General features: G+C 37.1%; 1 protein-coding gene across 3 annotated transcripts; it reads left to right on the top strand.

The window, feature by feature from the left end:
* The first annotated feature begins 519 nt into the window (after positions 1–519).
* ago3b (argonaute RISC catalytic component 3b) lies at positions 520–23,328 on the top strand. Of its 3 annotated transcripts, none has more exons than XM_051872226.1 (19): positions 532–1,270; positions 6,334–6,505; positions 6,655–6,775; positions 7,642–7,850; positions 8,080–8,216; positions 8,556–8,690; positions 10,265–10,352; positions 10,581–10,728; positions 10,936–11,055; positions 11,206–11,328; positions 13,166–13,299; positions 13,397–13,581; positions 14,958–15,117; positions 15,225–15,315; positions 16,271–16,465; positions 17,293–17,427; positions 17,518–17,619; positions 17,755–17,954; positions 18,456–23,328. In XM_051872226.1, the coding sequence occupies exons 1-19, from the start codon at positions 1,252–1,254 to the stop codon at positions 18,562–18,564; spliced, it is 2,583 nt and encodes an 860-aa protein (XP_051728186.1). In that variant the 5' UTR covers positions 532–1,251; the 3' UTR covers positions 18,565–23,328. The 3 variants fall into 3 exon arrangements, with proteins under 3 accessions (XP_051728187.1, XP_051728186.1, XP_051728185.1); XM_051872225.1 differs by having other exon boundaries at positions 11,206–11,349; XM_051872227.1 differs by lacking the exons at positions 17,518–17,619; positions 17,755–17,954; positions 18,456–23,328 and adding an exon at positions 16,788–16,875 and having other exon boundaries at positions 520–1,270; positions 11,206–11,349.
* Positions 23,329–23,745: the final 417 nt, after the last annotated feature.

Genomic DNA, 23,745 nt, shown 5'->3' with positions numbered 1-23,745 from the left:
TTCCCCCCCATACACATGTATTGCAGTTGGTTTTTGTTTTTTTACAAAACAAAAATATAAGATTACCACAATGATGAACACTAAATGGGATAAACAGAGAAATAGACAAAAAGGGCAAGGAGGAAACTGTACAATAAATGGGATCAAAAAAAAGAACAGCCTATAACATAACACACGCACAAGACAGCACTAAAAAAATAATATTTGATATAGAGAACATAAAACTTGTGTTTAAAATACTTTAAAACGTTTTAAATACTTTAAAGAGGACATAAAATCAATAATACCATTTTTAATACCAACTTTCTTTACTTTCTTCACAATAAAAACATTTTATAGAGAGTCGATTTTTTTTTCATTTATGTTCTTAAACTAATTAACAATAAAAGGCGGATCAAATAAATGACATTATGCTAGGAAGTGACGGTGTTTCCTGCGTTTGGTATTTCCTGTGGGTCTCCCTGATTCGGTGTTGCCATGTCCACACATTTCAAGCATTTTAATGTAGCCTTACGCTTGTTGCTTCACAAAGTAGCTTGAATCGCTTATAGGAATGGACGATTAGGTTTTGGCGGCTTATTTCCATAACACAGTTATATAAAACACAAATAAACGTATTTAAGATGATTTTGGAGATGCAAGTCGCTTATTCCAAGTTAGTTTTATCAGACCAGCTTGGTTGCTTTCGCACCAATCTGGCAACACGTCCTGACTGTACAGAGATGGTAAACCCAAGGCAAACCGGTAACACACCGACAGAGTCGATGAGACGTCAACGGCCGCTGGCAAACTCGGTCTAAAGCGAGTGGAATAAAAGACAGAATTTCCACTCAGCGAGGGATATTAAGCTGTAAGCCTCATATATGTGTGTATGTCTTTAAATTATAAGAGATTGTGACTTTAGAAGACACACTGCGAGTGGTTCGAGGCTCCTGACAAACTCTGTTTTCGCGACGGCTGTTAAAAATATTTTCTTCGAAGTCTTTTGGCTTGTCAGCTGGTAGCAATTACGGATCTACAACAAACGGTAGGAGACACGGTGGGGAGTTCGTGCCTTTTGGTTGACTGATTCGCTACTGGTTGGGTGGACCTCCGACCAGAGCAGAGCCTCCGAGCGGCCCGCTTCAACACCCGCGGTAGGAGCCGGAGTGTAGGTCGGTTTACGGAGGATATTCAGCGGCTTTAAACAAACACCCTTCAGCCGGTATTTGATCCCCGGAGCCGGCTAGAATCCGGACAGAGACCTCATGAATGGAAATCGGAACTACAGGTACGTCGCTCTTGATGTTTTCAGACCGATTTAGGATTAATGTCTGTCTATTCCGTACTATGACGTATAGACTCGGTGTAACTTTGTTACGTCCGCCGTCAGCACAAAACACATTCATTGCTTAGCAAAAAGTCCTTGGTCAATTACTAACTGCATTCCGAGATATGAATAAGCATTTAGATTGAGACATTTACTGCTCATGTACGTTTGGGCGTAGCACCCAAATTTTTGTGAGTTTGGTTAGGGTTTTGGGGTTTTTTGGCGATCAAACGCCGTGTGTGGAAGATCCTCCTGACTCACTTGCTCTGCTGACGTCACACCATTGTGGCACAGCTGTCACGCACAGGTGCTGCGTGCGTCAGGTGCGGCAGTCCACGAGCTGCCGGTGGGAGTGTGTAGCTGGGGGAGGGGCGAGTTTCTGATTGTCCGTTGCCATGACGACTGTCACTGAATCACCGCTTTATCAGTCTGAACGATCTCACATAGGATGGAAATCGTTCTGTATTTAAAGGCACAATATGTAAGATTGTTGGATTAAAATATCCAAAATCATTAGAGCAATGTTGTATATTTTGTTTACTTGTGTAGTTACATTATCCCAAATGTTACAAGAATTTTTAAATCCAGAGAAATAAGCAATTTTAACCAAGACACGGTGCGTGTCAGTGCGTTGCCTATCAGTGACATCATACCCGCGTTACCCTCGGTTTCTGGTTTTATTTTATAGAAACCATGAAAACACCAAAGAGCTTTAGTATATTAAGTTTTATTAGACAGGTGAGCTGTTTGGATGGATACATTCATTGACAGAAAACTAATCACGTTATATAGCTCAACACAGCAAGTGTTGAATCTCGTTTTTATTTTTATTTACAGCGAGTACCATGTTTTACCATGCCTAATAGTGATCTAGCTTACTGCAGTGCGCAACAAGTGTCTCATAGCAGCTGCCGAGAGAACGCAGAATAGCACTATAACAACTTTAAACACATCTAAAGTGATAAACAGCGCTGCATTACCCCACTCATGAAGCGGAAGCAGCGACTGTGGCATAATAAAAGCGGCCTCATTTCTGCTCTGCTTCATACTACAGTAATGTTAATAATCTCATCCATGAACATGATTTCTGCCCGAATCCCATCCCGATTCTTTTCCACTGGCTGTAGATGTGAAGACAACACATCCCATGATTCCACGAAATCAAGGCATCATCAAGCTACGCCTTTGTTTTGAATAACCGACCTCTAGCAGCGAAAATTTACATACTGTGACTTTAATAAGAAGTAAAGTTTATTTAATGTAGATTCCGCAGAATGTATAGTGCTGATACAATGTATGTATCTAGGGGCGATTGGGGGGCTTTATTACTCCCCAGAAGGAAGAGGTTGAAATTTTACAAGTCCGTTTTAATTTACACACAAGTACCAGGCGGTAAATAAATATACAAGTAACGGTATTTCTTGAGAAAATATCGAATCATTATTTATCACTTTATATGGGAATTTCAAAAAAGTTAGCTTTTTGTTTTATTTTTTAAAAAAAGTCTTTTATATTGTTGACTTTTTGCTAAGATGAGAGGCTTGTGCAAGATGAGTTCAGAAAAGTCAAGTGTCATTGTCAAGTCATTGTAAAATTTCCACATTTTGTATAAAACTGTTATTTTTAGTCATAAATTGCTTATTGTCCATTAGCTAGCAATTAGGAACATGCTGACAATCTAACAATGGCCAAATATGACACTTATTTAAACATATTTGAGAATAATTGGCCTGGCTGATATATCAGGCTGTTATTAATAGAAGCTTATTCGTGGTCTAGTGCAAAATTGTCTGACTAAACAGGAACAGACAACATTAAATTCTTTTGCTTGACTAGCTCTGAATAATTAAATGACGTGAAAGGAGATGTCTCATTCTCTGAATGAGTGAAGCCCTTGTAAATGTGCCAGTCACCTATTTGCCAGTTAAGTGAGCGTTACACTCCAAGAAACACAATAGGCTTTCAATAGTGTATCTTACAACATCACTGTCAAACCTGCAGTTCCTCTTAAGTCTATGATGTCAAGAAACGCCTATATTTAGCCCACTCTCTCAGGGATTACAACTAAAGTGAGAAAAAGACTCATGTGAGCATGAATGTGTGTGAACAGTACAATCAAGTCTTTCATGGTCAGATTTGTGCACAAACGTTGTAAACGTGCATGTGAACTATGAGATCAATTGTACCTGCGCCTATATATAGAAACAGCTGTTTTTCCTTTAATTGGTTGTTAGTGTATTTATGGTTGCCATGGCGAAAAGAAGCCACATGAGTGCCACTGGCATAGCAACGGCACACTGGGAAGTGTAAGATGCAGTTACAGTCGAATTCCCCTTCCACACCTCTCAGTAACAGTTTTGTTCTGTAAACCCCCTCTAAAGCATCTGTGCAACAGCAGTAACAGTCTCGCCTACTGTTAAATGGTGTGACAACGCAACGTGTACTAAACGTGTGCAAGTTGGTACTAAAAAAAGTTGACAGTACCAGCATTTTTTGCAGTACCGGTAGTACAGAGCTCTCTTTAGGGCTTTTCACACTGTGCTTAACCCCAGGTTATCGTTGTTCTAAACACCGCTTTTAACCCCGAGTAAAGGAGCGTTTCACACTTGTAATTTAGATGCAGGGTTAGCACCGCTTTTTATGAAACCCTGCTCTGGCTTTGCAGTGTTAACCCTGCGTTGCGGTGCCAAACTTGTACAGTGTGAAACGATGCTGTGTTAGAATGTTACAGCTAGATGCTTAGCAACAGACAACTGATCGCATATTCATATTTTCCTGCTTTGGACAGTCACGGAAACACTGCGCATTGTAGGCTATATAAACAGTAAATTCAGCGTTTGAAAGGAAAAATGTCAAATGCTGACTGAAAACAATTTGAGTGAATAAGAGACTGTTTTATTCTTACCTTTTATAGTCCGAAATGTCCATTCAGTATAAACTCGATAGTACAGTCGGCAATACGAGGATGCACAATGCTAGAGCTATGTAAACAGGTTTACCCAGAGATTTCAGTTTATCCAGTGTCTTGAACTATTTAAAGTATGAAAAGCCTTTTTGAGCGTCGACAGTTTCTATTTACAGCGTGCTTTTAGAAGCATTGAGCATTGTAGCCAATCACAATTATATCTGTTGAGCGTGTAATTGCAATTGTCCTATCAGAGGAGTTAGTCAGAATCCTCTTAAAGGATTAGCTCACTTCAGAATTAAAATTTTCTGATAATTTACTCACCCTCATGTCATCCAAGATGTTTATGTCTTTCTTTCTTCAGTCGAAAAGAAATGAAGGTTTTTGAGGAAAACATTCCAGGATTTTTCTCCATATAGTGGACTTCACTGGGGTACAACGGGTTGAAGGTCCAGATTGCAGTTTCATTGGAGCTTCAAAGGGCTCTACACGATCCCAGCCGAGGAATAAGGGTCTTATCTAGTGAAACGATTGGTCATTTTCTAAAAAAAATAAAATAAAAATTTATATACTTTTTAACCACAAATGCTCGTCTTGCACTGCTCTGTGATGCGCCACGCATTACGTAATCATGTTGGAAAGGTCACGCGTGACAGGCGGGTGAGTAAATTATCAGGAAATTTTAATTCTGAAGTGAACTAATCCTTTAACACCACTGAAAATCCACAACGTAAATTCATTGTACTATTAAGACAGCTTTTTTTATTATGAGTTTTCACGAGAGTGCAGAATTCAGTGAGCTTGTGATTAGGGACGGTCCTTCTCTTGCTTTCTGTTTATTACCCATTCACAATCTGAATACAAGTTTACTCAACATACTAGCGCTGGTAACTTTTTCCTGGTAACTTGGGCAAAGCAACCTGCCCTGACTCCAAGACATTTACATTTATGCACTTAGCAGACGCTTTTATCCAAAGCAATATTACAATAGAGGAGCATAAGCAGTTTGTCACAGAGCCAACAATATTGTAGTATACAATGGCAGGTTTATTAGAGAGCCAGATTAGGAAACAAGAGTGTGTGTGTGTGTATGTGTGTGTGGTTCAGGCAAACCCTAAGTTATGGGGATAGAAATGTCCCCACAAAAATGGCAATATCCAAAATCCACTTTTTTTTTTTTTTTTCAGAAAATTCAGAAAGTTTTCTGTGATGGTTAGGGTTAGGGGATATATATAAAGTTTATATACAGTTTGTACAGTATAAAAATCATTGTCTATGGAATGTCCCCATAAAATACGAAAACCCAACTTGTGTGTGTGTGTAAGTGAAGTAAAGACACACACTAATGGCAATTATTTCTGTCTCATCAATTGATTGCAAATGCTGATTCTGCTAATTCAGTGTTAATTTGGTCATGTGTGGATTAAAAAAATCATGGTTACAGATGTCTTAAAATGGTCCTTCCAGTCAACTTCCAGGTTTTTTAAAGAAACAAATTCCAGGTTTACTCTCGAAAAATTAGTATTTTATTTGGCTACACTGAGTATACCTATATGAAATGTATATCATGTAATATCAAATACAGAAATATCAAAAATATGCATGTCAGAAAAAGGGTGCTTTTCAATATTCAAGTCGATCTGATCGCAATCATTCTTTGTAAATTTGTTTTGCAGGTATATAATGGTATGTGCAAAAGGTGTGGGTTATCTGTAATGTGTGTGGTGTGATGATGCTGAGTGTTGTGGTGTTTCCAGTGAGTAGGCATTTAGAGGAAATTTCTGATTAGACAAATAACACCCCCTCTTTTTGAATGTCAAGAAATGAATGGGTCATTGCTGCGTTATTATTAATTGGATATCAGTTCATTTCCATGAATTGTCAATGATGACAAATGAGAAATAATACTTGTATGTCTGTACGAAGGTTTTTGTGGCTTGAATTTCTTGATTATGATCATAACCATGTCGGCTGCATGCTTTCACACGTCATTTCTTGTGGGGGCTTGTTTAGGTTTTCACTTTTAGTTCAGTGGTAATAACTGATGTTGAAAGTCTAACTAAAGTATTAAGTTTTGAGAACTCATATTAATGGAAATCCCCTGTCATTTTCATGACAGGAGCCGTTGGGGCTGCGCCCCTGTTCTCCGTACCTCGGAGGCCAGGCTATGGCACCATGGGGAAGGCCATCAAGCTGCTGGCCAACTGCTTCCAGGTGGACATCCCCAAGATGGACGTCTACCTGTACGAGGTGGACATCAAGCCGGAAAAGTGTCCACGGCGTGTTAACAGGTGCCAAATATATAATAATTGTCATTGTTAGCAAAAATGATTTATTTTACAAACAGCTTATTTACAACTAAGAGACTCATGAATTAATATAGTCAATTTTGTAGTCAAATGATTAAACCCATGATGACTCTTTCTGTTATGTCTTCTAGGGAGGTGGTGGATACCATGGTGCAGCACTTCAAGGTGACAATCTTTGGGGACAGAAGGCCTGTCTATGATGGCAAGAAAAGCCTTTACACTGCCCAGCCATTACCAGTGGCCTCAGCGGGGGTAAGACACAAAAATGGGCACCAGGGTTGGTGGGAATTACCTTATAGTACAAAATAGACCTTGATATGTAACATGATTAAATGTGTTTATTATCAAATTCCTTTATGACACCTAATGTAGTTCTTTACTAATATTTGCAGCAAATGTTTGCAATAGGCTTACCAAATTATTAAGACTTAAAGGATTAGTTCACTTCAGAATTAAAATTTCCTGATCATTTACTCACCCCCATGTCATCCTAGATGTTTATGTCTTTCTTTCTTCAGTCGAAAATAAATTAAGGTTTTTAAGGAAAACATTCCAGGATTTTTCTCCATATAGTGGACTTCAACGGCTACCAACAGGTTGAAGGTCCAAACTGCAGTTTCAGTGCAGCTTCAAAGGGCTCTACAGGATCCCAGACAAGGAATAAGGGTCTTATCTAGCTAAACAATCGGTCATTTTCTAAAAAAAAATAAAAATTTATACTTTTTAACCACAAATGCTCGTCTTCTCACTAGCCACGCATTACGCAGTCACATTGGAAAGGTCACACGTGATGTAGGCGAAAATACCACAGTAGGATGAAAAACTCCATCTCATTTTCACCTCCAACTTCAAAATAGTCCGACATTGCTGTTTTACCTTTTTTTTTTTTTTTTTTGTAAAGGCAGTTTTTACTTAGTCTTTGCACATTCACTTTGTAAACACTTGCTTGGTACCTTCTGCCTACATTCCTAAAAAAAAAAATATATATATATATTAAAAAAATTACAACTTAAAGGAACATTTCATACTTTTGAAGGTTTTTCATGATTATGCCTTAATCATTTTATCCAGTATGACTGAATAAAACACATTTATGTAAATTTGTGCAATATCTGAAGGTGGACCTGGATGTGACGTTGCCTGGTGAAGGTGGGAAGGACAGGCTTTTCAAGGTCACCATTAAATTCGTGTCACTGGTCAGCTGGCACATGCTGCATGAGGTCCTCACAGGGCGGAGCACGTCTGATCCACTGGAGCTGGATAAGCCAATCAGCACCAATCCCGTACACGCTGTAGATGTTGTTCTGCGCCATCTGCCCTCTATGAGGTAAGAGTTCTCATGAGTTCTCTTACTTGATCATAAAGGGCATTTATTATAATTACAAACAAAGTGCTTGTTATGTCTTCAGCAGTGCACTGCATACCTAGTCAAATAAGACTAGTGTTTTGTTGAAGAATAGTGTGTACCATAAACTGTAAGCAGTTAGATAAGGTTCAATTAGAAGTGCACATGTTTGTTCTGTTACATCTGTGTTATTTGTCTTCTCTCATTTCAGGTACACCCCAGTGGGACGCTCCTTTTTCTCTTCCCCCGAGGGCTATGATCACCCGCTGGGTGGGGGGAGGGAGGTGTGGTTTGGCTTCCACCAATCAGTGCGACCAGCTATGTGGAAGATGATGTTGAACATTGATGGTAAAGTCAGAGATTATAAAAACACAGTTTCACCTGAATTATCCAGTTACATTATCTGGATGTGGTTATGTGGTTATTAAAGATCAAAAAAGATCAAATAATGACCGTCTCTCAGTCTCAGCAATGTTAAGTGTGCTATTTATGTGCCATTAATGTCACCAAAGTTTAAAAATAAAATGTTTTCATCTATCTTTCATTGGTCAGACAAACAGAAAGTCCCACTTTTAATAGCATTACAGTGTTTACGGTACATTTTAGGGGGATTCAACCTGCAAATGACTTGTTCGTTATTTAAATAACTGTTAGTGTAACACTGACCGAGTTTTATTTTTCCCATAGTGTCTGCCACGGCATTCTACAAAGCTCAACCTGTGATTCAGTTCATGTGTGAGGTTCTGGATATCCACAACATTGATGAGCAGCCTCGTCCTCTTACTGATTCCCACAGAGTCAAATTCACCAAAGAGATCAAAGGTTTGTGTGAATGGGCAACATGGTGGCGAGTTATAGAATTTACTTTGTTGTAACTTTTCCATGTTGATGGATTTCCACTGCTAGAGCCATTGTCAGAATTCCATTATGAATTGTTGAGTAAAGCACTAACAATGCCAAGGGATTGACCATTGGTTTGGGTCATAGGTTTGATTCCCAGGGAGTTCATGATATACCCCAATATACCCCACCATTCAAAAGTTTAGGGTCATTACGGTTTTTAATAAATACTTAATACTTTTATTCAGCAATGATGCATTACATTGATTGAAATTGAGAGTAAAGACTTTTACAGTTACAAAAAAAAAAAACTTTTTTAAATAAATGCTGTTCTTTTGAACTTTCTATTCAGCAATGAATCCTGAATAAAAAGTTTCATACCTATTTTTAATGCGCATTTTGGGATATTGCATAAAAAAACGCTGAATGCAAACGCCAAGAAGCGCATAAAATCTAAAAATGCGCATAAAAAACATGCGCTCAAATGAGTAGGATACATTTTTTTATGCAGTACGAAAACATGCGCATAAACTATGATGGAAACACTTCTACCGAATAAATTCCTTGATGCGCATCGAAAAAGACATGTGACTTTGCGATGGCACGGCATAACTGGACCAACCAGCAAACCGATCTTGTTGCGCAGCATCTGAAATGCTGTTTTGGTCATTCTGTAATGCTTGAGCAAAGTCTGTCGTTAAAGTGGTTCAGTGTAATTCCCTCACAGAAGCATTGCGTTCACAAACACCAGCATCTGAATGCAAGATAACATGACCACGTTTATGAGGCACAAGTAATTCATTATATACAAAAATTATTATATACAATGGCTTCTACTGCAGCAACTTCCATTTTTCTTAGTGATGTTTAGCGCCAGTTTATTAGAAAGTGAGGATTTTGATCTCTTCGACTCACTGGACGGAAACAGTGCTATTATTCGCAAATGTTTTATGCGATATTCCAAAGTTAAATTCGCAACATTGGATGGAAACATAGCTATGGTTACACAAAAATATTAAGCAATTGTTTTCAACATTGATAATAAGAAATGTCTCTTGAGCAGCAAATCAGCATATTAGAATGATTTCCGAAGGATCATGTGACACTGAAGACTGGAGTAATGATGCTGAAAATTCAGCTTTGCCATCACAGGAATAAATTTCATTTTAAAATATATTCAAACAGAAAACGGTTATTATAAATTGTAACAATACTTCACAATATTACTGTTTTACTATTTTTTACATTAAATAAATGCTGACTGCAAAAACATAAAGTAAAAATGTTATATATCAGTAGCTGGTTTCCATTCACATATTTTAATGCACATTTTGGGATAAGATACAACTGCTCGGTAGAAGTGACAATTTTGTTCTTTTGGATACATGCTGTTTGAAAGTTGATTTTTGCATAAATAATATTTTGGAACTTGGATTGATACATAATGTTCACTGTAGTAGAAAATACTCTTAGACCTATATTAGTCTTGTGCTGAGCTGTAAACTGACCAGTTGTGTCTGTATAGTGGTGTAAATTTGATCTTCTCCTCTCATCAGGTCTAAAGGTGGAGGTCACCCACTGTGGCACCATGCGGAGGAAGTACAGGGTGTGTAATGTTACTCGACGGCCAGCTAGCCACCAGACGTAAGTGTATATGCTGCTTTTTGCATCTTTCTTATGAGAATGTGAGTTTTGATTGTGCCTCACTTAGCAGACAGGTCAATAAGTCTGTACTGTGTCACTAAATGAAATATTTTACTGTCCTGTTTATGTTAAGAAGCAAGCAAACACTTAAGAAATTATCTCAGAATCTTTCAATTTTGTTTAAATCTAGTCTTTCCAGTTCCACATTCATTTTTTGTTTTACTTTAGGTTTCCTCTACAGCTGGAAAGTGGACAGACCGTAGAGAGAACAGTGGCACAATACTTCAGGGAAAAGTACAACTTACAGCTCAAGTACCCCCATCTGCCCTGCCTGCAAGTGGGGCAGGAACAGAAGCACACGTACCTGCCTTTGGAGGTGAGAGATCTGATAACTTACCATATGTTAGCAGGAAGCTGGCTACCATTTCCTTCCACAAATGCAGATGGCAGCCACCATCTCTTCCCTGATTTGTGGATTTTTGAACATCATCATTTCTAGACATTTAACAGCCCTTTTAGAAGATTTTAGATGTCTTGATCCTTTTTAATGGTGCCCATATCGGCCATCCTCTTCACCACTCAGGTATGCAACATTGTGGCAGGACAGCGCTGCATTAAGAAATTAACTGACAACCAAACCTCCACCATGATCAAAGCCACGGCCCGCTCAGCACCAGACAGACAAGAGGAGATCAGCAGACTGGTGAGTTCAGCACTACATAATAAAGATACTCAGCAACATCTCTGCTAGTCTTTATGATATACGATCCCCAGTGGCGGAAAAACCAACACTGTCACAAGGCTTTTCCATAAGTCCCAATTCTCATGTCTATATCTCTTGCTCAAACCATAGGTGCGCAGTGCCAACTACAACTCGGACCCCTTCGTGCAGGAGTTCCAGTTCCGTGTACGGGACGAGATGGCGGAGGTGACGGGTCGTGTCCTGCCCGCCCCCATGCTGCAGTACGGCGGCAGGGTGAGCTCTGAACACTTTCTGGTACCCGTTCCCTTTCACTCATGCGCCGTATGTTTGTTTGTGTTTGAGTAGAAGGCTAGAAATTGGGCATGGTTTGTGTCTAGATTTAACATTTAATATTATAGTTAGTATGTATGCTAATTTGTAAGGAGAGTTAAGGCCGTTCACACCAAGAATGATAAATATATTAGCATCCACACCAGCGGACAGTATCGTTCTGTTTATTCTAAGTGCGCACTTCAGTTACATTGCCTGCCGCTTTAAATGCTCAAGCTCTTTAAAGCAGGATGGATTCTGATTGGCTGTCAATGTTTTTAATCGTTCATCAGCTGGAAAAATTGTTCTGAGAATGTTTCCAACTATATTGTTTCCCTGTGCCGTTATCATTGTGTGGACTCTGCTATTCTTTTATATTTAGAAAGATTTTTAGAACTATATCTTTATAGTTATCGTCCTTGGTGTGAACGGGCCTTTAGTTGCTGTGTCTGTTGCTTTAAATGGAATGAGGATTGTTGCTCATGTTCAATTGCTTGCTTGTTCTGTTTTTAAATATTTTTCTTTTGCATTTGGAAAATACAATTTCTTTTCTCATTTTTATGTTTTTATTGTGTGTTATATGTGATTAAGTGTAGATATTGTGAATATATGTGTAGCCATTTAATATTAATAAAGCATTTAAAGGGTTAGTTCACCCAAAAATGAAAATTCTGTCAATACTTACTCACCCTCATGTCGTTTCACACCCGTAAGACCTTCATTCATCTTCGGAACACAAATTAAGATATTTTTGATAAAATCCGATGGCTCAGTGAGGCCAGCATTGAAAGCAAGTTAATTTACACTTTCAATGCCCAGAAAGGTACTAAAGTTATATTTAAAACAGTGACTCTTAAACCACTGTAGTCACATGAACTGTTTTAAATATAACTTTAGTACCTTTCTGGCCGTTTGAAAGTCTAAATGAACTTGCTTTCAATAGAGGCCTCACTGAGCCATCGGATTTTATCAAAAATATCTTAATTTGTGTTCCAAAGATGAACGAAGGTCTTACAGGTGTGGAATGACATGAGGGTGAGTAATTAATGACAGAATTTTCATTTTTGGGTGAACTAACCCTTTAATGTATGATTTTTGTATGATTAAATACAACTGTTGAATTTCTTTGCAACCTTTTTTTTTTTATTTTTTTTTGGTGTCAAGTAAGACTTGATATATAGTTGTATAGACATTTTATGGTGTTATTTTAACTTTTTTTGAGCTTGATAGCTCTTTTAAAATGTCCTTTATGCTCCACAGAAGGAAATTCAAACGAGTTTGGAACATTAAGAGTTTGAGTAAATGGTCATTACATTTTTGAGCTTGAACTATCTAACTTGTATGGTACTAAAAAGATATTTTTCAAATGTTTAATATTTTTCAGTCTAAACCAACAATTAGCATTTACTTTAAAGGGATAGTTCACTCAAAAATGAAACTTGGCATCATTTATTCACCCTCAAGTTGTTCCAAACCTGTATGAATTTCTTTCTTCTGCTGAACACAAAAGAAGATATTTTGAAGTCAATGGGGCTTTGCTTTCCATATTCTTTAAAATATCTTCTTTTGTGTTCAACGGAAGAAAGAAACTCATACAGGTTTGAAACAACTTGAGAGTGAGTAAATGATGACAGAATTTTCATTTTCCCTTTAAGATCCCAAATTGAGAACTTTGAGGGTTTTTGTTGTAGCAGTGTATACTGTAATTAAAGTTTGGCGAAACATTAACATCCTGTAGCATCCAAGTTTGTACACTATTTGATCTCAGTAAATTAAGACAACCTTTGTATGCATGTTACAGAATCGTACAGTAGCCACCCCAAGCCATGGAGTGTGGGACATGAGAGGCAAGCAGTTTCACACTGGCGTGGAGATCAAGATGTGGGCCATTGCTTGCTTTGCCACTCAGAGACAATGCAGAGAGGAAGTTCTCAAGTAAAGCTTTTTACCATCTTTCGGTCATTAACAAAGCACTATTTATTAATGTAATTAAAACAAAAATACTGAAGTATCTCTCTTTGTCTTTTTGCAGGGGCTTTACAGACCAGCTGCGGAAGATCTCTAAGGATGCTGGGATGCCCATACAGGGCCAGCCATGTTTCTGCAAATACGCTCAGGGAGCAGATAATGTGGAGCCCATGTTCCGTCACCTGAAAAACACCTATGCTGGCCTACAACTCATCATCGTCATACTGCCCGGGAAAACTCCTGTCTACGGTAACTATATATGGACAGATGCAAGCATGTTTTAATGTGCTTTTTATTTGGTAATCAACTTCCTAAAGACTTTGTGATTAGATTAAAGTTAAATTAGTGGCATGAATCTTCCTTGAATTATGACTTGTACTTTTTACTGTGAATCAGTATCTATATCAAAACTATGCATTTGCATCATTATTTAGGGATTTTTTTTCATGCATGTGTAAGTAAAAAAATATATATTTACAGCAAATGTTTAATATTTCTGATTACAACAAAAGAAGTATACTGTACTGTTCAAAATGTTGTGGTTGGTAAGTTTTTTTTTTTTATGTTTTGGAAAGAAGTCTCATGCTCATTTATTTGATCAAAAATACAGTAAAAACTGTAAACATTGTGAAATTGTTACTTTAAAAAAAAAAAAAAAAAAAAATATATATATATATATATATATATATATATATATATATATATATAATTGAATATGTTGTTACTGTAATGGCAAAGCTGAGTTTTCAGCAGCCATTAATCCAGTCTTCAGTGTCACATGATCCTGATTAGGTGCTCATTTCTTATTATTATTATTATTAAAGTTGAAAACAGTTGTGCTGCATAATATTTTTGTTGAAAATTATTTTATTTTTTTGTATTTAATGAATAGATTTTTTTAGGGTTATTTTATGAATAGAAAGTTCAAAAGAACAGCATTTATTTGAATTGGAAATCTTTTTTAACATTATAAAAGTTTTTATTATCAATTTTAAACAATTTAATGCAATTTAATTGCTGAATGAAAGTATCAATTTCTTTAAAAAGAAATCGTACTGACCTCAAACCTTTGAATGGTAATGTATATGTAGTTATATATTGTAATAAAATATTATAGATTCAGTATTATACAGGATAATGCACATAAAATGTGTTGTTTGTATAACTGACACCCAGATGTATGCAATAGTTCAACATATTGTAGTCTGTACCTGTGTCAAATCAAATCAAATTATTTGCACAACATCTTGAACACAAGCGTATGTTTTTGGTGCAGTCTCCACAGCATGGCAGTATGGATAACAAGTATAGGGTATATACACAATAGACACATATATACAGTACAGTATATACATATTAAGAGACTCATATACAAGTAGTAAACAATATACAATGTGACTTCCAACACAAAAAAACATGAAAATTATAGAAAAAACAAACAAAAACTACCAAACTGGATAGGAGCTCTCAACCCGTCAGTCATACTCAGTGCCATCTTGGTGTCCTTCACAGCCTTGGGTTTTGTTTTTGTCAAATTAAATGAATTAAATTCTGTGTCTGTTCTCCCATGATATATTCTTTGAGCTATTGGCTGTTGCACTGAAGTCTCTGTTCTTGTTCTCCAGCGGAAGTGAAACGTGTTGGAGACACTCTTCTGGGAATGGCCACTCAGTGCGTTCAGGTAAAGAATGTGGTGAAGACCTCCCCTCAGACCCTCTCCAACCTGTGTCTCAAGATCAACGTCAAACTGGGCGGCATCAACAACATACTCGTACCCCATCAACGGTAAGAGAAATTGAAAGTAAATGAAAACTTGGTTTCCTGGTTAAGACACAGTGCCCTTAATGTACTAAACATCTTGTTTGTGTCTATTTATATTGTTTGTTTTTTAGCCCATCTGTTTTCCAGCAGCCCGTCATTTTTCTGGGAGCCGATGTCACTCACCCGCCCGCAGGAGACGGCAAGAAACCCTCCATTGCTGCTGTGAGAAAGACAGACCTCATATACGCACCATTCATATCAGATACTTTACAATTTAATCATATCGTACATATGTGAAAAAACTAATTTGCAACATCTCAAATCGTATAATAATAATAATAATAAGGGACCTGAAAGTTGAACATATGTGGATTTTATATAGTCGGCATGAAACGGAAGTTGTGATTACACTCTAAAAAATTACTGTAAAAAAAATGAAACAAATTTACAGTTAAATACAGTTTTCCATTGAAACAGCAATATACCATAAAAACAATGCATTCTGGGCAATATTTGTCATTTTAAGAAAATAGACTACTTTCTCGAAAAACGACAAACAATATTACCCAGAATGTATTGTAATATACAGAAATAATATACTGTAAAAACAATGAATTCTGGGTAATATTTGTTGTTTTCGAGAAAGTAGCCTAGAGGTTACATTCTCGAAAATGATTAATAATGCATTGTTTTTATGGTATATTACTGTTTCAATGGAAAACAGTATTTTACTGTGTAAATTTGTTTAGTTTTTTTTTTACAGTTATTTTTTAGAGTGTAGTCTTTTCTTCCTTATTGTGAAATATATCTTAGAGAAACACGCTTCTTGAACAAGAAAAAATGTAGGGCAGGACTTGATTTTGTCCATTGGGAATTGATTGGATCGTTGTGATCCCATGTGAGCGACAGGTTGTCCCGCCCTCACGCCAGTAAACACGTCATTAGAGAAGAGATGTCATTGCAAAAGAGAAGGAAGTTATATTGATTTAAAGATTAATACAAAACACATGCACATAAAAAAAAAAAAAAAATGATGTGCACGAATAAATTATTTATAATAAACACTGCAATATTCCATGCAAAAAAAAAAAAAAGATTTGGCCATTTTGATTTCATGGTGATTTTAAAGAAATGCTATTTTTCTCTCTCTCCTCACTTCAAATTTGATGCTGAACAGGTGGTGGGTAGCATGGACGCTCACCCCAGCAGATACTGTGCTACAGTCCGTGTCCAGAGGCCCAGACAGGAAGTGATTCAGGACCTGGCGTCCATGGTGCGAGAGCTGCTCATCCAGTTCTACAAGTCCACCCACTACAAACCCACCAGAATCATCTTCTACAGGGATGGTGTGTCTGAGGGACAGTTCAGACAGGTGAGGCTCTCCAGCGCCCCCTCTCTTCCCTTAACCTGCATCGCATGTTACACTAATGCTCTAATGGTGCTAAAAACCATGTAGTATTCTTGAACTGCACAGGGTGCACATTAACAAAAAGTCTGAAATTAGAATCTCCTGATTTAAGGCCATTAAATAGTCTTAAATATTGAAAGATTTTTTTCATGCTGGCCATATATTTTAAGACAAGGTCTTGAATCTGTTTGAAAATATATGCTTTTAGGCTGTGTAGCACTAAGTCTTTGGTAGTAGCCTAGCCAGTTCGCAACTTGACTGTGTTATGTACATCTTTTTTACGTAGTACGTCACAGTGCTCGCTTCACCAGAGATGAGTCGGGGAGGATGAGTCCCTTGGGAGAAGAGAGTGGGCAAATTCGAGCGAACAAAATGCGAGTGCAAATTTAACTCTCAGTAGTTCTATGATGACTGGTTTCGGAGATGGTTGGCAACAACTAATGACAGCCACGAAGTCAAGCAATTTATGCCGCTAGACATTTAAATTAGGTACTATGGGAACAAAGCCAAATTAATTACGAATGATTTAGATTTTTAGAATGCATTTTTAGAATACTTTTAAGAATACATTTAAATAGCCTCCTTTTAAATAGAAGGTTATTTAAATGTTTTGGAGTACTGAGTTGAATACTGTTTACATATTACATATAGTACAATGTATTTTGAGAATGGGTAAGTTTGTTCTTTATGTGTATGGTATTAATTTTCATTTCTTCACGTCTTAAAAAGGTCTTAAAAAGTTTTAAATTAGATTTTTAAAAATGTTTAACCTGTTATGTCTTTCCTTCTAGGTGCTGTACTATGAGTTGCTGGCCATACGTGAAGCTTGTATCAGCCTTGAGAAGGAATATCAACCAGGAATCACCTACATCGTTGTGCAGAAACGTCACCACACTCGTCTCTTCTGTGCTGACCGCACTGAGAGGGTGAATATGAGAGAGTTCCCTTGAAAACATTGTAACTTTTTCTCACTTTTATAACTTGCACACTCACTTTTCATTTATTTATTTATAAAGGTGGGCCGCAGTGGTAACATTCCAGCAGGTACCACAGTGGACACTGATATCACCCATCCTTATGAATTTGACTTTTATCTGTGCAGTCATGCTGGAATACAGGTATGAACACACACAGCCATGAGCACAACTCTAATAGTGCATTATTGCCTGTTATATTGATTGATTAATTGCATTCACAATTACATAAATTGGAAGTCATCTCATCAAAATGATTATTTAACCCCATTTACTCAGGGTACAAGCAGACCTTCACACTACCACGTGCTATGGGACGACAACTGCTTTACAGCCGATGAGTTCCAGCTTTTGACCTACCAGCTGTGCCACACATACGTGCGCTGTACCCGCTCCGTCTCCATCCCTGCGCCAGCCTACTATGCCCACCTGGTGGCCTTTAGAGCCCGCTACCATTTAGTGGATAAAGAGCATGACAGGTGAGGGATTTACTGGCCTGGTTGATGATGTCTAGGTACATAGCAGAAATTCTGTCTGATCTAAATGAAAGGCTTTTAGAAGATGTCACTCACTTTGATTTGAATAGGCTTTGCATATTCTTGGTTGCCATAGGTGCTCCTTTGTTAAAGTGAGCCAAAATAACCATCATTTCAATGATTCAAAGTGATGGTTTGAATTCAGGAAGTTGAATTATTCAAGCTAACTTGTAAAGTTCATACAGTCACAGGTTTTTGTGTTGCGATACCATATAAAAGTCTTTTTTTATTTGAAATAGAAATCTTTTGTAACATTATAAATGTCTTACTGTTGATCTTTGCTGAATTACAGTATTCATTTTTTTAGAAACAAAAAAATCTTAGTGACCCCAAACTTTGGAATGGTAGTGTACATACATACTGTATAAATCTTCTTATGTCAGGGAAAATGTATGACTTTATAGCATAAATGTAGGCCTCTGCTCATTGCTTTCTCTTTCACAGCGCTGAAGGCAGCCATGTGTCGGGCCAAAGTAATGGCCGAGATCCTCAGGCCCTGGCCAAAGCTGTGCAGATCCATCACGACACTCTGAGGACCATGTACTTTGCCTAGCCCCGCCTCCACAGACCCGTCAATCGCCGGTCATCATGCACTTAGCGGAGGATGGCTTCTCCCAATCACAGGCTGCTAAAGAGAACCAAATGTAACAGAACTTACAGGAGGAACTAGCACTGTTATGCAATAGAAAAACAGCCAATCTTTCCAATCTCCTTTGCTTACTGATTGTTTTTAATATGTAGATTGCAGCTATACCATTATTTATTAGATTTGTAGATCTGTTTAACTATTAATTTTGCCTGCTGAGGTCACAAAACCAAGCTTAAAGGTTTGCTCGATCAAATCATGTTAGATCAGCGAATGAGGCAGTGTTATTTGTTTAGGACAGGAGTGATTAGCCCTGCTCATGCCGATTTCTTCTTAGTTTCACAACTAATCAAACGCACATATAGCTGGACATCAGTGTCTTCAGGTTCAGCCTGAAAATGACAGGAAGGTGTGTTCGAACAGAGTTGAAACTAATCTTTGGAACACCTTTGGTTTAGGATTAGTATTCAATTAGGTTTGGTGAAGTTGGATTTTGGAGGAATGCCACTAGAGGGCAGTGCAAGTTTTTGCTAATAGTTTACCATGACATCTTACTTTAGGTCCTCCACTGTTCCTCTGGACATTTGTTGCGCTAATCTGTGACCAGTCTTGATATTTTACCATTAACTGTTACTAGTAAATCATGTTTTTCCAAAAAAATCTAATCTAGCATCTGCAGAAAAGACAACTTAAATGTCATTCCATTTTGTTCCAACCAGTCGGAAATCCATATTTGTACCTTTACATCTCATTTACTATGTGTCCATGTCTTATTCCGCTTCTTGAACATTGGAGGCACCACTTTTCTTCCAATTCCAGTCTTTCAAATGATTCTTTTTACCTCTGTGATACATTAACTTTCTGGTCCATGCACTGCCTGGAAAATTTTGCGCCTAACATTTAACTATTGGTTCCTTGCGGTTCCTTCTTTGCGGCTCGCTCATTAAGCAGAGGTGACAGATTAGCTAAGAGCTGCAGAATCACCAAAAGAGGAACTTTAAACTTTGAAACTCAAAGGGTTGGTAAAAAGTTTCCACGTAGTCAACCATATGTTTATGTATGTGCGTTGAATGCTTTGTGCCTCGTTCGGTTTATGCGCTTGCAACGCAAGTGTTCGAATCAGTCAGAGCGTGACCGTAACACACTCTATGGATGTGTGTGCACATATAATTCCACCCAAGGCAACTCGGAGGCCTGTTATCCATTAATATTGACTTTAGAGCTGTTAGACATTTCATTCTCATTTATGTTCTAGCTTATTTATAATGTTGCTTTAAACTTGCATTGTCAATAGTGCATCTGTAAATTATCTATTTAACTTACCAGTTTCTTAATTTTGCATTTTAACCCTGTGAACTATGACACAAACTGTCCCATAAGCCTTTTAGTGCAATAAGCCAATTATTGACGGCTCTGTCGTAGACTTTCATTATACAATGCAAACAGTACCTTAAGAGTGAATGCTTTCGTTTTAAAAATGTTTTGCTGTATGTGGCATTGTGTAAGAGAACTTGAACGCCATGGATATGGCGGGTTTTACTGAAATGAATGATGTGTTTTATGGCTGGAATGCTGGGTTGAGTTTACAGAGGAGATGGATACTCTCATGAATATGTTGTATGGAAAAGGCTCAGTTTGCTATTATGATCTTGGACAAACCTTTCATGTAAAGTCAAATGAGATAAAGTGCCTGTTTTATAGGAAATATCCCTAAAATGCAATTCTATTGGGGTACATTTTAAATAAATATATATTTGTGGCATGTACATATGGTTGGACAGATATTTAGCTATTGAAACTGTTATTAAGGTCATTTTGTTTAGGGCATTTTGAATAGTTGAACTAATGTAGAACTGACTAAAAGTCCTGGAAAGTTCAAAAGGCAATTCAAAATTTTAAGCATTCTTTTGAACGTTCAAACTTTCAAAAGCTCTTGATGAATTTTCAAACATTCTTTTGAATGTTCAAAACCTCTTTGAACTTTCGTTTTCACTCTTTCAAACTTTTGGACATTTTCGTTTGATGTGTTTGTTTGAAATTTCAAACTGTCATTTGAACTTTCATACTTTTGAACATTTGCATTTTCACATGTTCGTTTTGAGTTTTCAAATGTTCGTTTTGAATTTTCAGATGTTCGTTTTCAAATTTTCAAACATTTGTTTAAACGTTGAAACTCTTTCTTTTGATCTCTTTTCTTCAAACCCCTGCTTTTTCATAGCCCTTGAGTATTCAACTTGCATTCCACACAGACCAAACTAATGTGCCTCTGAAAACAGGGGTGGCGGGGAGTATCGAGTAAAGGCATTTGGATTGTAGTGGGGTAGGTGGAGGGTTCTATTTGTTAACTCTGTGGCCTCTGGCACACTTTCACATCACCCTTAATGTGAATGGCACTGTGGTCTTTTTGTCCTATAGCCACCAATACGTGTCGACCAGTGTAGCTGCTAATTTACATAACAAACTACATCTGCTTTTATATGTAGAGAGAGAGAGCAAGAGAGAAATGACTGACAAATATATTGCTGCACTTAAAAAGCTGTACAGTCTCAGATTTGGCGAAACGCCAGAGGTGCTAAGAGGTGTGGTGCTGTAATTCGGGGGATGTAAACCACGCTAATTTCTATCTGCTCCACATTTCCTATGAATACTTGTCATGGAGTTTTTCACTAGGTGAAAAAAATGTTGAACTTTAGAGCCTTGTTTGGGTTTTTTTCAGAGTGTGATGATGTTCGGTTAGCTCGCTATTTTTTTTTTTTTTTTTTTTTTTTTTTAAACAAAAATACTCCATTTTGGCAAATTACCAGACCCACATACTTGTTCTTATATTTAAATAAAATGTCTGTTTTAGCGAGTTAACTGGAATTTAGGAAAAAAAAAAAAAAAAAAAAAAACCTTGCGCTAATGTCAAATAGCTTCGGTGCTCTTTTTCTTTTGTTTCAATGTGCTGAGAACTGTTACTTCTCTGCCGCTACCAGCATTTGAATTTACTTGAATAAAGGGGAGTGATCAGTAGAACCTTCACCCATATGCATGGCTTTAGGTGGCAGCTTATACAGCCTTCTGAAATTGCCACGGAATAAATTGTTAAAAAAAAAAAGAAGTAGGTGGGGCATTGCATAGGGGTGGTGCTATTCTAGTTAGTGGGTGTGGCTTAACTGGCACCTCCCACTACAACTGTGACACGACACTCTCCACCCCTTGGCTTAAAGCTGAACTGCGGATACCTTAAAGCATTTTTAATTCAGAGAAGTGTATTTGTATATTTTTAAATAACGGAACTGCATAATGCACATCAATTATTTTTGCTAACAAAGTCTATGAAAGATTAAGCAAAAGATGATAATAGTGATGCTAATCATGATAGTGACTAATATAAATTGGGCTAATATGCAATAGACTAGTAGATTCGTCTTGTATTGTTTTTCGAAAGTCCTTTGTGAGTGTCTCTTCATCGTCCTATGGTATTTATGACAGAAATGATGTTGTTCACAAAGGGATGAACCTTCAGTCCTCTTTTTAATTCTAACGCTTTTATTGACTTAAACATGAAGGTACCGCCTCAAATATTTTCATTTAGTTGATTAAAAACAGGGCAATTGACACACAAGCACATTAATGGCTGTAGTTTACTAGTCCTCTTGAACTCGTGTCTGAATAGATGAGTGATCAACTGTTTTCTTCAAGCCTAGAGTATTTGCTGCTTGACTTTATTTTCCTGACTTTGTTGAGATGAAGATTCATCCTTTCGGCAGATGAGTTAGTGGAATGTGCCTTTTCTGATGGTGCTGTTTTCAGACAGATAAAATCCCTTTTTAAGGGCCCAACAAGTCTATATTGAAGTTATATTGATATGATATACTGTATAATGTTTGTTTAAGAGTGTTAAAACTGTATGTGTGGGTGTGATTGTGCCTCTTTATTCGCCAAGAACACGTTAAATCACAGAGCTTGCCAGGGTCTCTGGACCAAAATTTCTACAAAGGGTTATAGATACTTTTTGTAAAGATTTGGCACTGCAAAACTAATAGATCAAGCACTGACCAGGCAGGCTAAACTGTATGAAGCCTGGAAACTCATCCCAAGTGATGTTTTCTCTTCATTTTTCACTTTCAAACCATTTTTAACAAACAGTGTCAAATCTGTGTACTCTATATGTGATGAAATAGCAATAACGTAATTGGTAATGTCACTAATATTTGGCTTGAATTCCAATTTTAGACACTTTTTCGTAAATTAACTTCATGAATCCAACTGTTACATTTACTAACATGTTTAATCAGGTTGATTTGGTGATTTATAAAATGATGATATCTATATCTGTGATTAAATTCAGCACATTATTGAAGATGAGCAGGAGTATCAGCGTCCAGATTATCATACTATGCAAGCTTCTTCTCATCTTGAAGGAGCTTCATAGGATTCTTCACAGTCAGCACTGTTTCCATTGTGATGCAACACATTCAGCGCTCTGATGTAATGGTTTCGTTATGGTGTGATGAAATTATATAAATGATTGATAACAGAATTGTCCAGTTTTATATATATATTTGTCCCTTTTATTTTATCTCAACTCTAATTGTGTCTTTCATTAGGTCTTTTTATTTGGTTGTTCTATTTAATTGTCAATATTTTAATTAAAATGTATGTATGCAAACTTTGATGGATATGTCTTTTGAACTGTTTGTCTTTGACAAAAATGATACATATGAATAAATATTGAATGTACATGCATTTTTTTTTGTTTACTGTGCAAGAAAGGAGTGTGTAGCTCAGTGTTATTAACTAAAACTTAAAAAATAATTTTCTGTAATTGAATTAAAGCTGAAATCAAATAAAATGGAAAAACTTAAACCTAACTTAAAGGGTTAGTTCACCCAAAAATGAAAATTCTGTCATTAATTACTCTCATGTCGTTCCACACCCTTAAGACCTTCGTTCATCTTCAGAACACAAATTAAGATATTTTTCATAAAATCCGATGGCTCAGTGAGGCCTCCATTGACAGCAAGACAATTAACACTTTCAATGCCCAGAAAGCTACTAAAGACATATTTAAAACAGTTCATGTGACTACAGTGGTTCAACCTTAATGTTATGAAGTGACCAGAATACTTTTTGTGCACAAAAAACGAAAAAACAAAACAATAT

This window comes from Ctenopharyngodon idella, chromosome 19, assembly GCF_019924925.1.
Source record: "Ctenopharyngodon idella isolate HZGC_01 chromosome 19, HZGC01, whole genome shotgun sequence".
Lineage (NCBI taxonomy): Eukaryota > Metazoa > Chordata > Actinopteri > Cypriniformes > Xenocyprididae > Ctenopharyngodon > Ctenopharyngodon idella.
Note: the sequence above shows the minus strand (reverse complement) of the source record. Positions and strands in the feature narration are given on the sequence as shown.

Bases quoted from the DNA above. Each gene is read 5' to 3' on its own strand.
- ago3b (XM_051872225.1), top strand. The intron at 6,506-6,654 runs GTGCCAAATATA...TATGTCTTCTAG, and splicing joins TGTCCACGGCGTGTTAACAG to GGAGGTGGTGGATACCATGG. The intron at 17,620-17,754 runs GTATGAACACAC...CCATTTACTCAG, and splicing joins GCAGTCATGCTGGAATACAG to GGTACAAGCAGACCTTCACA.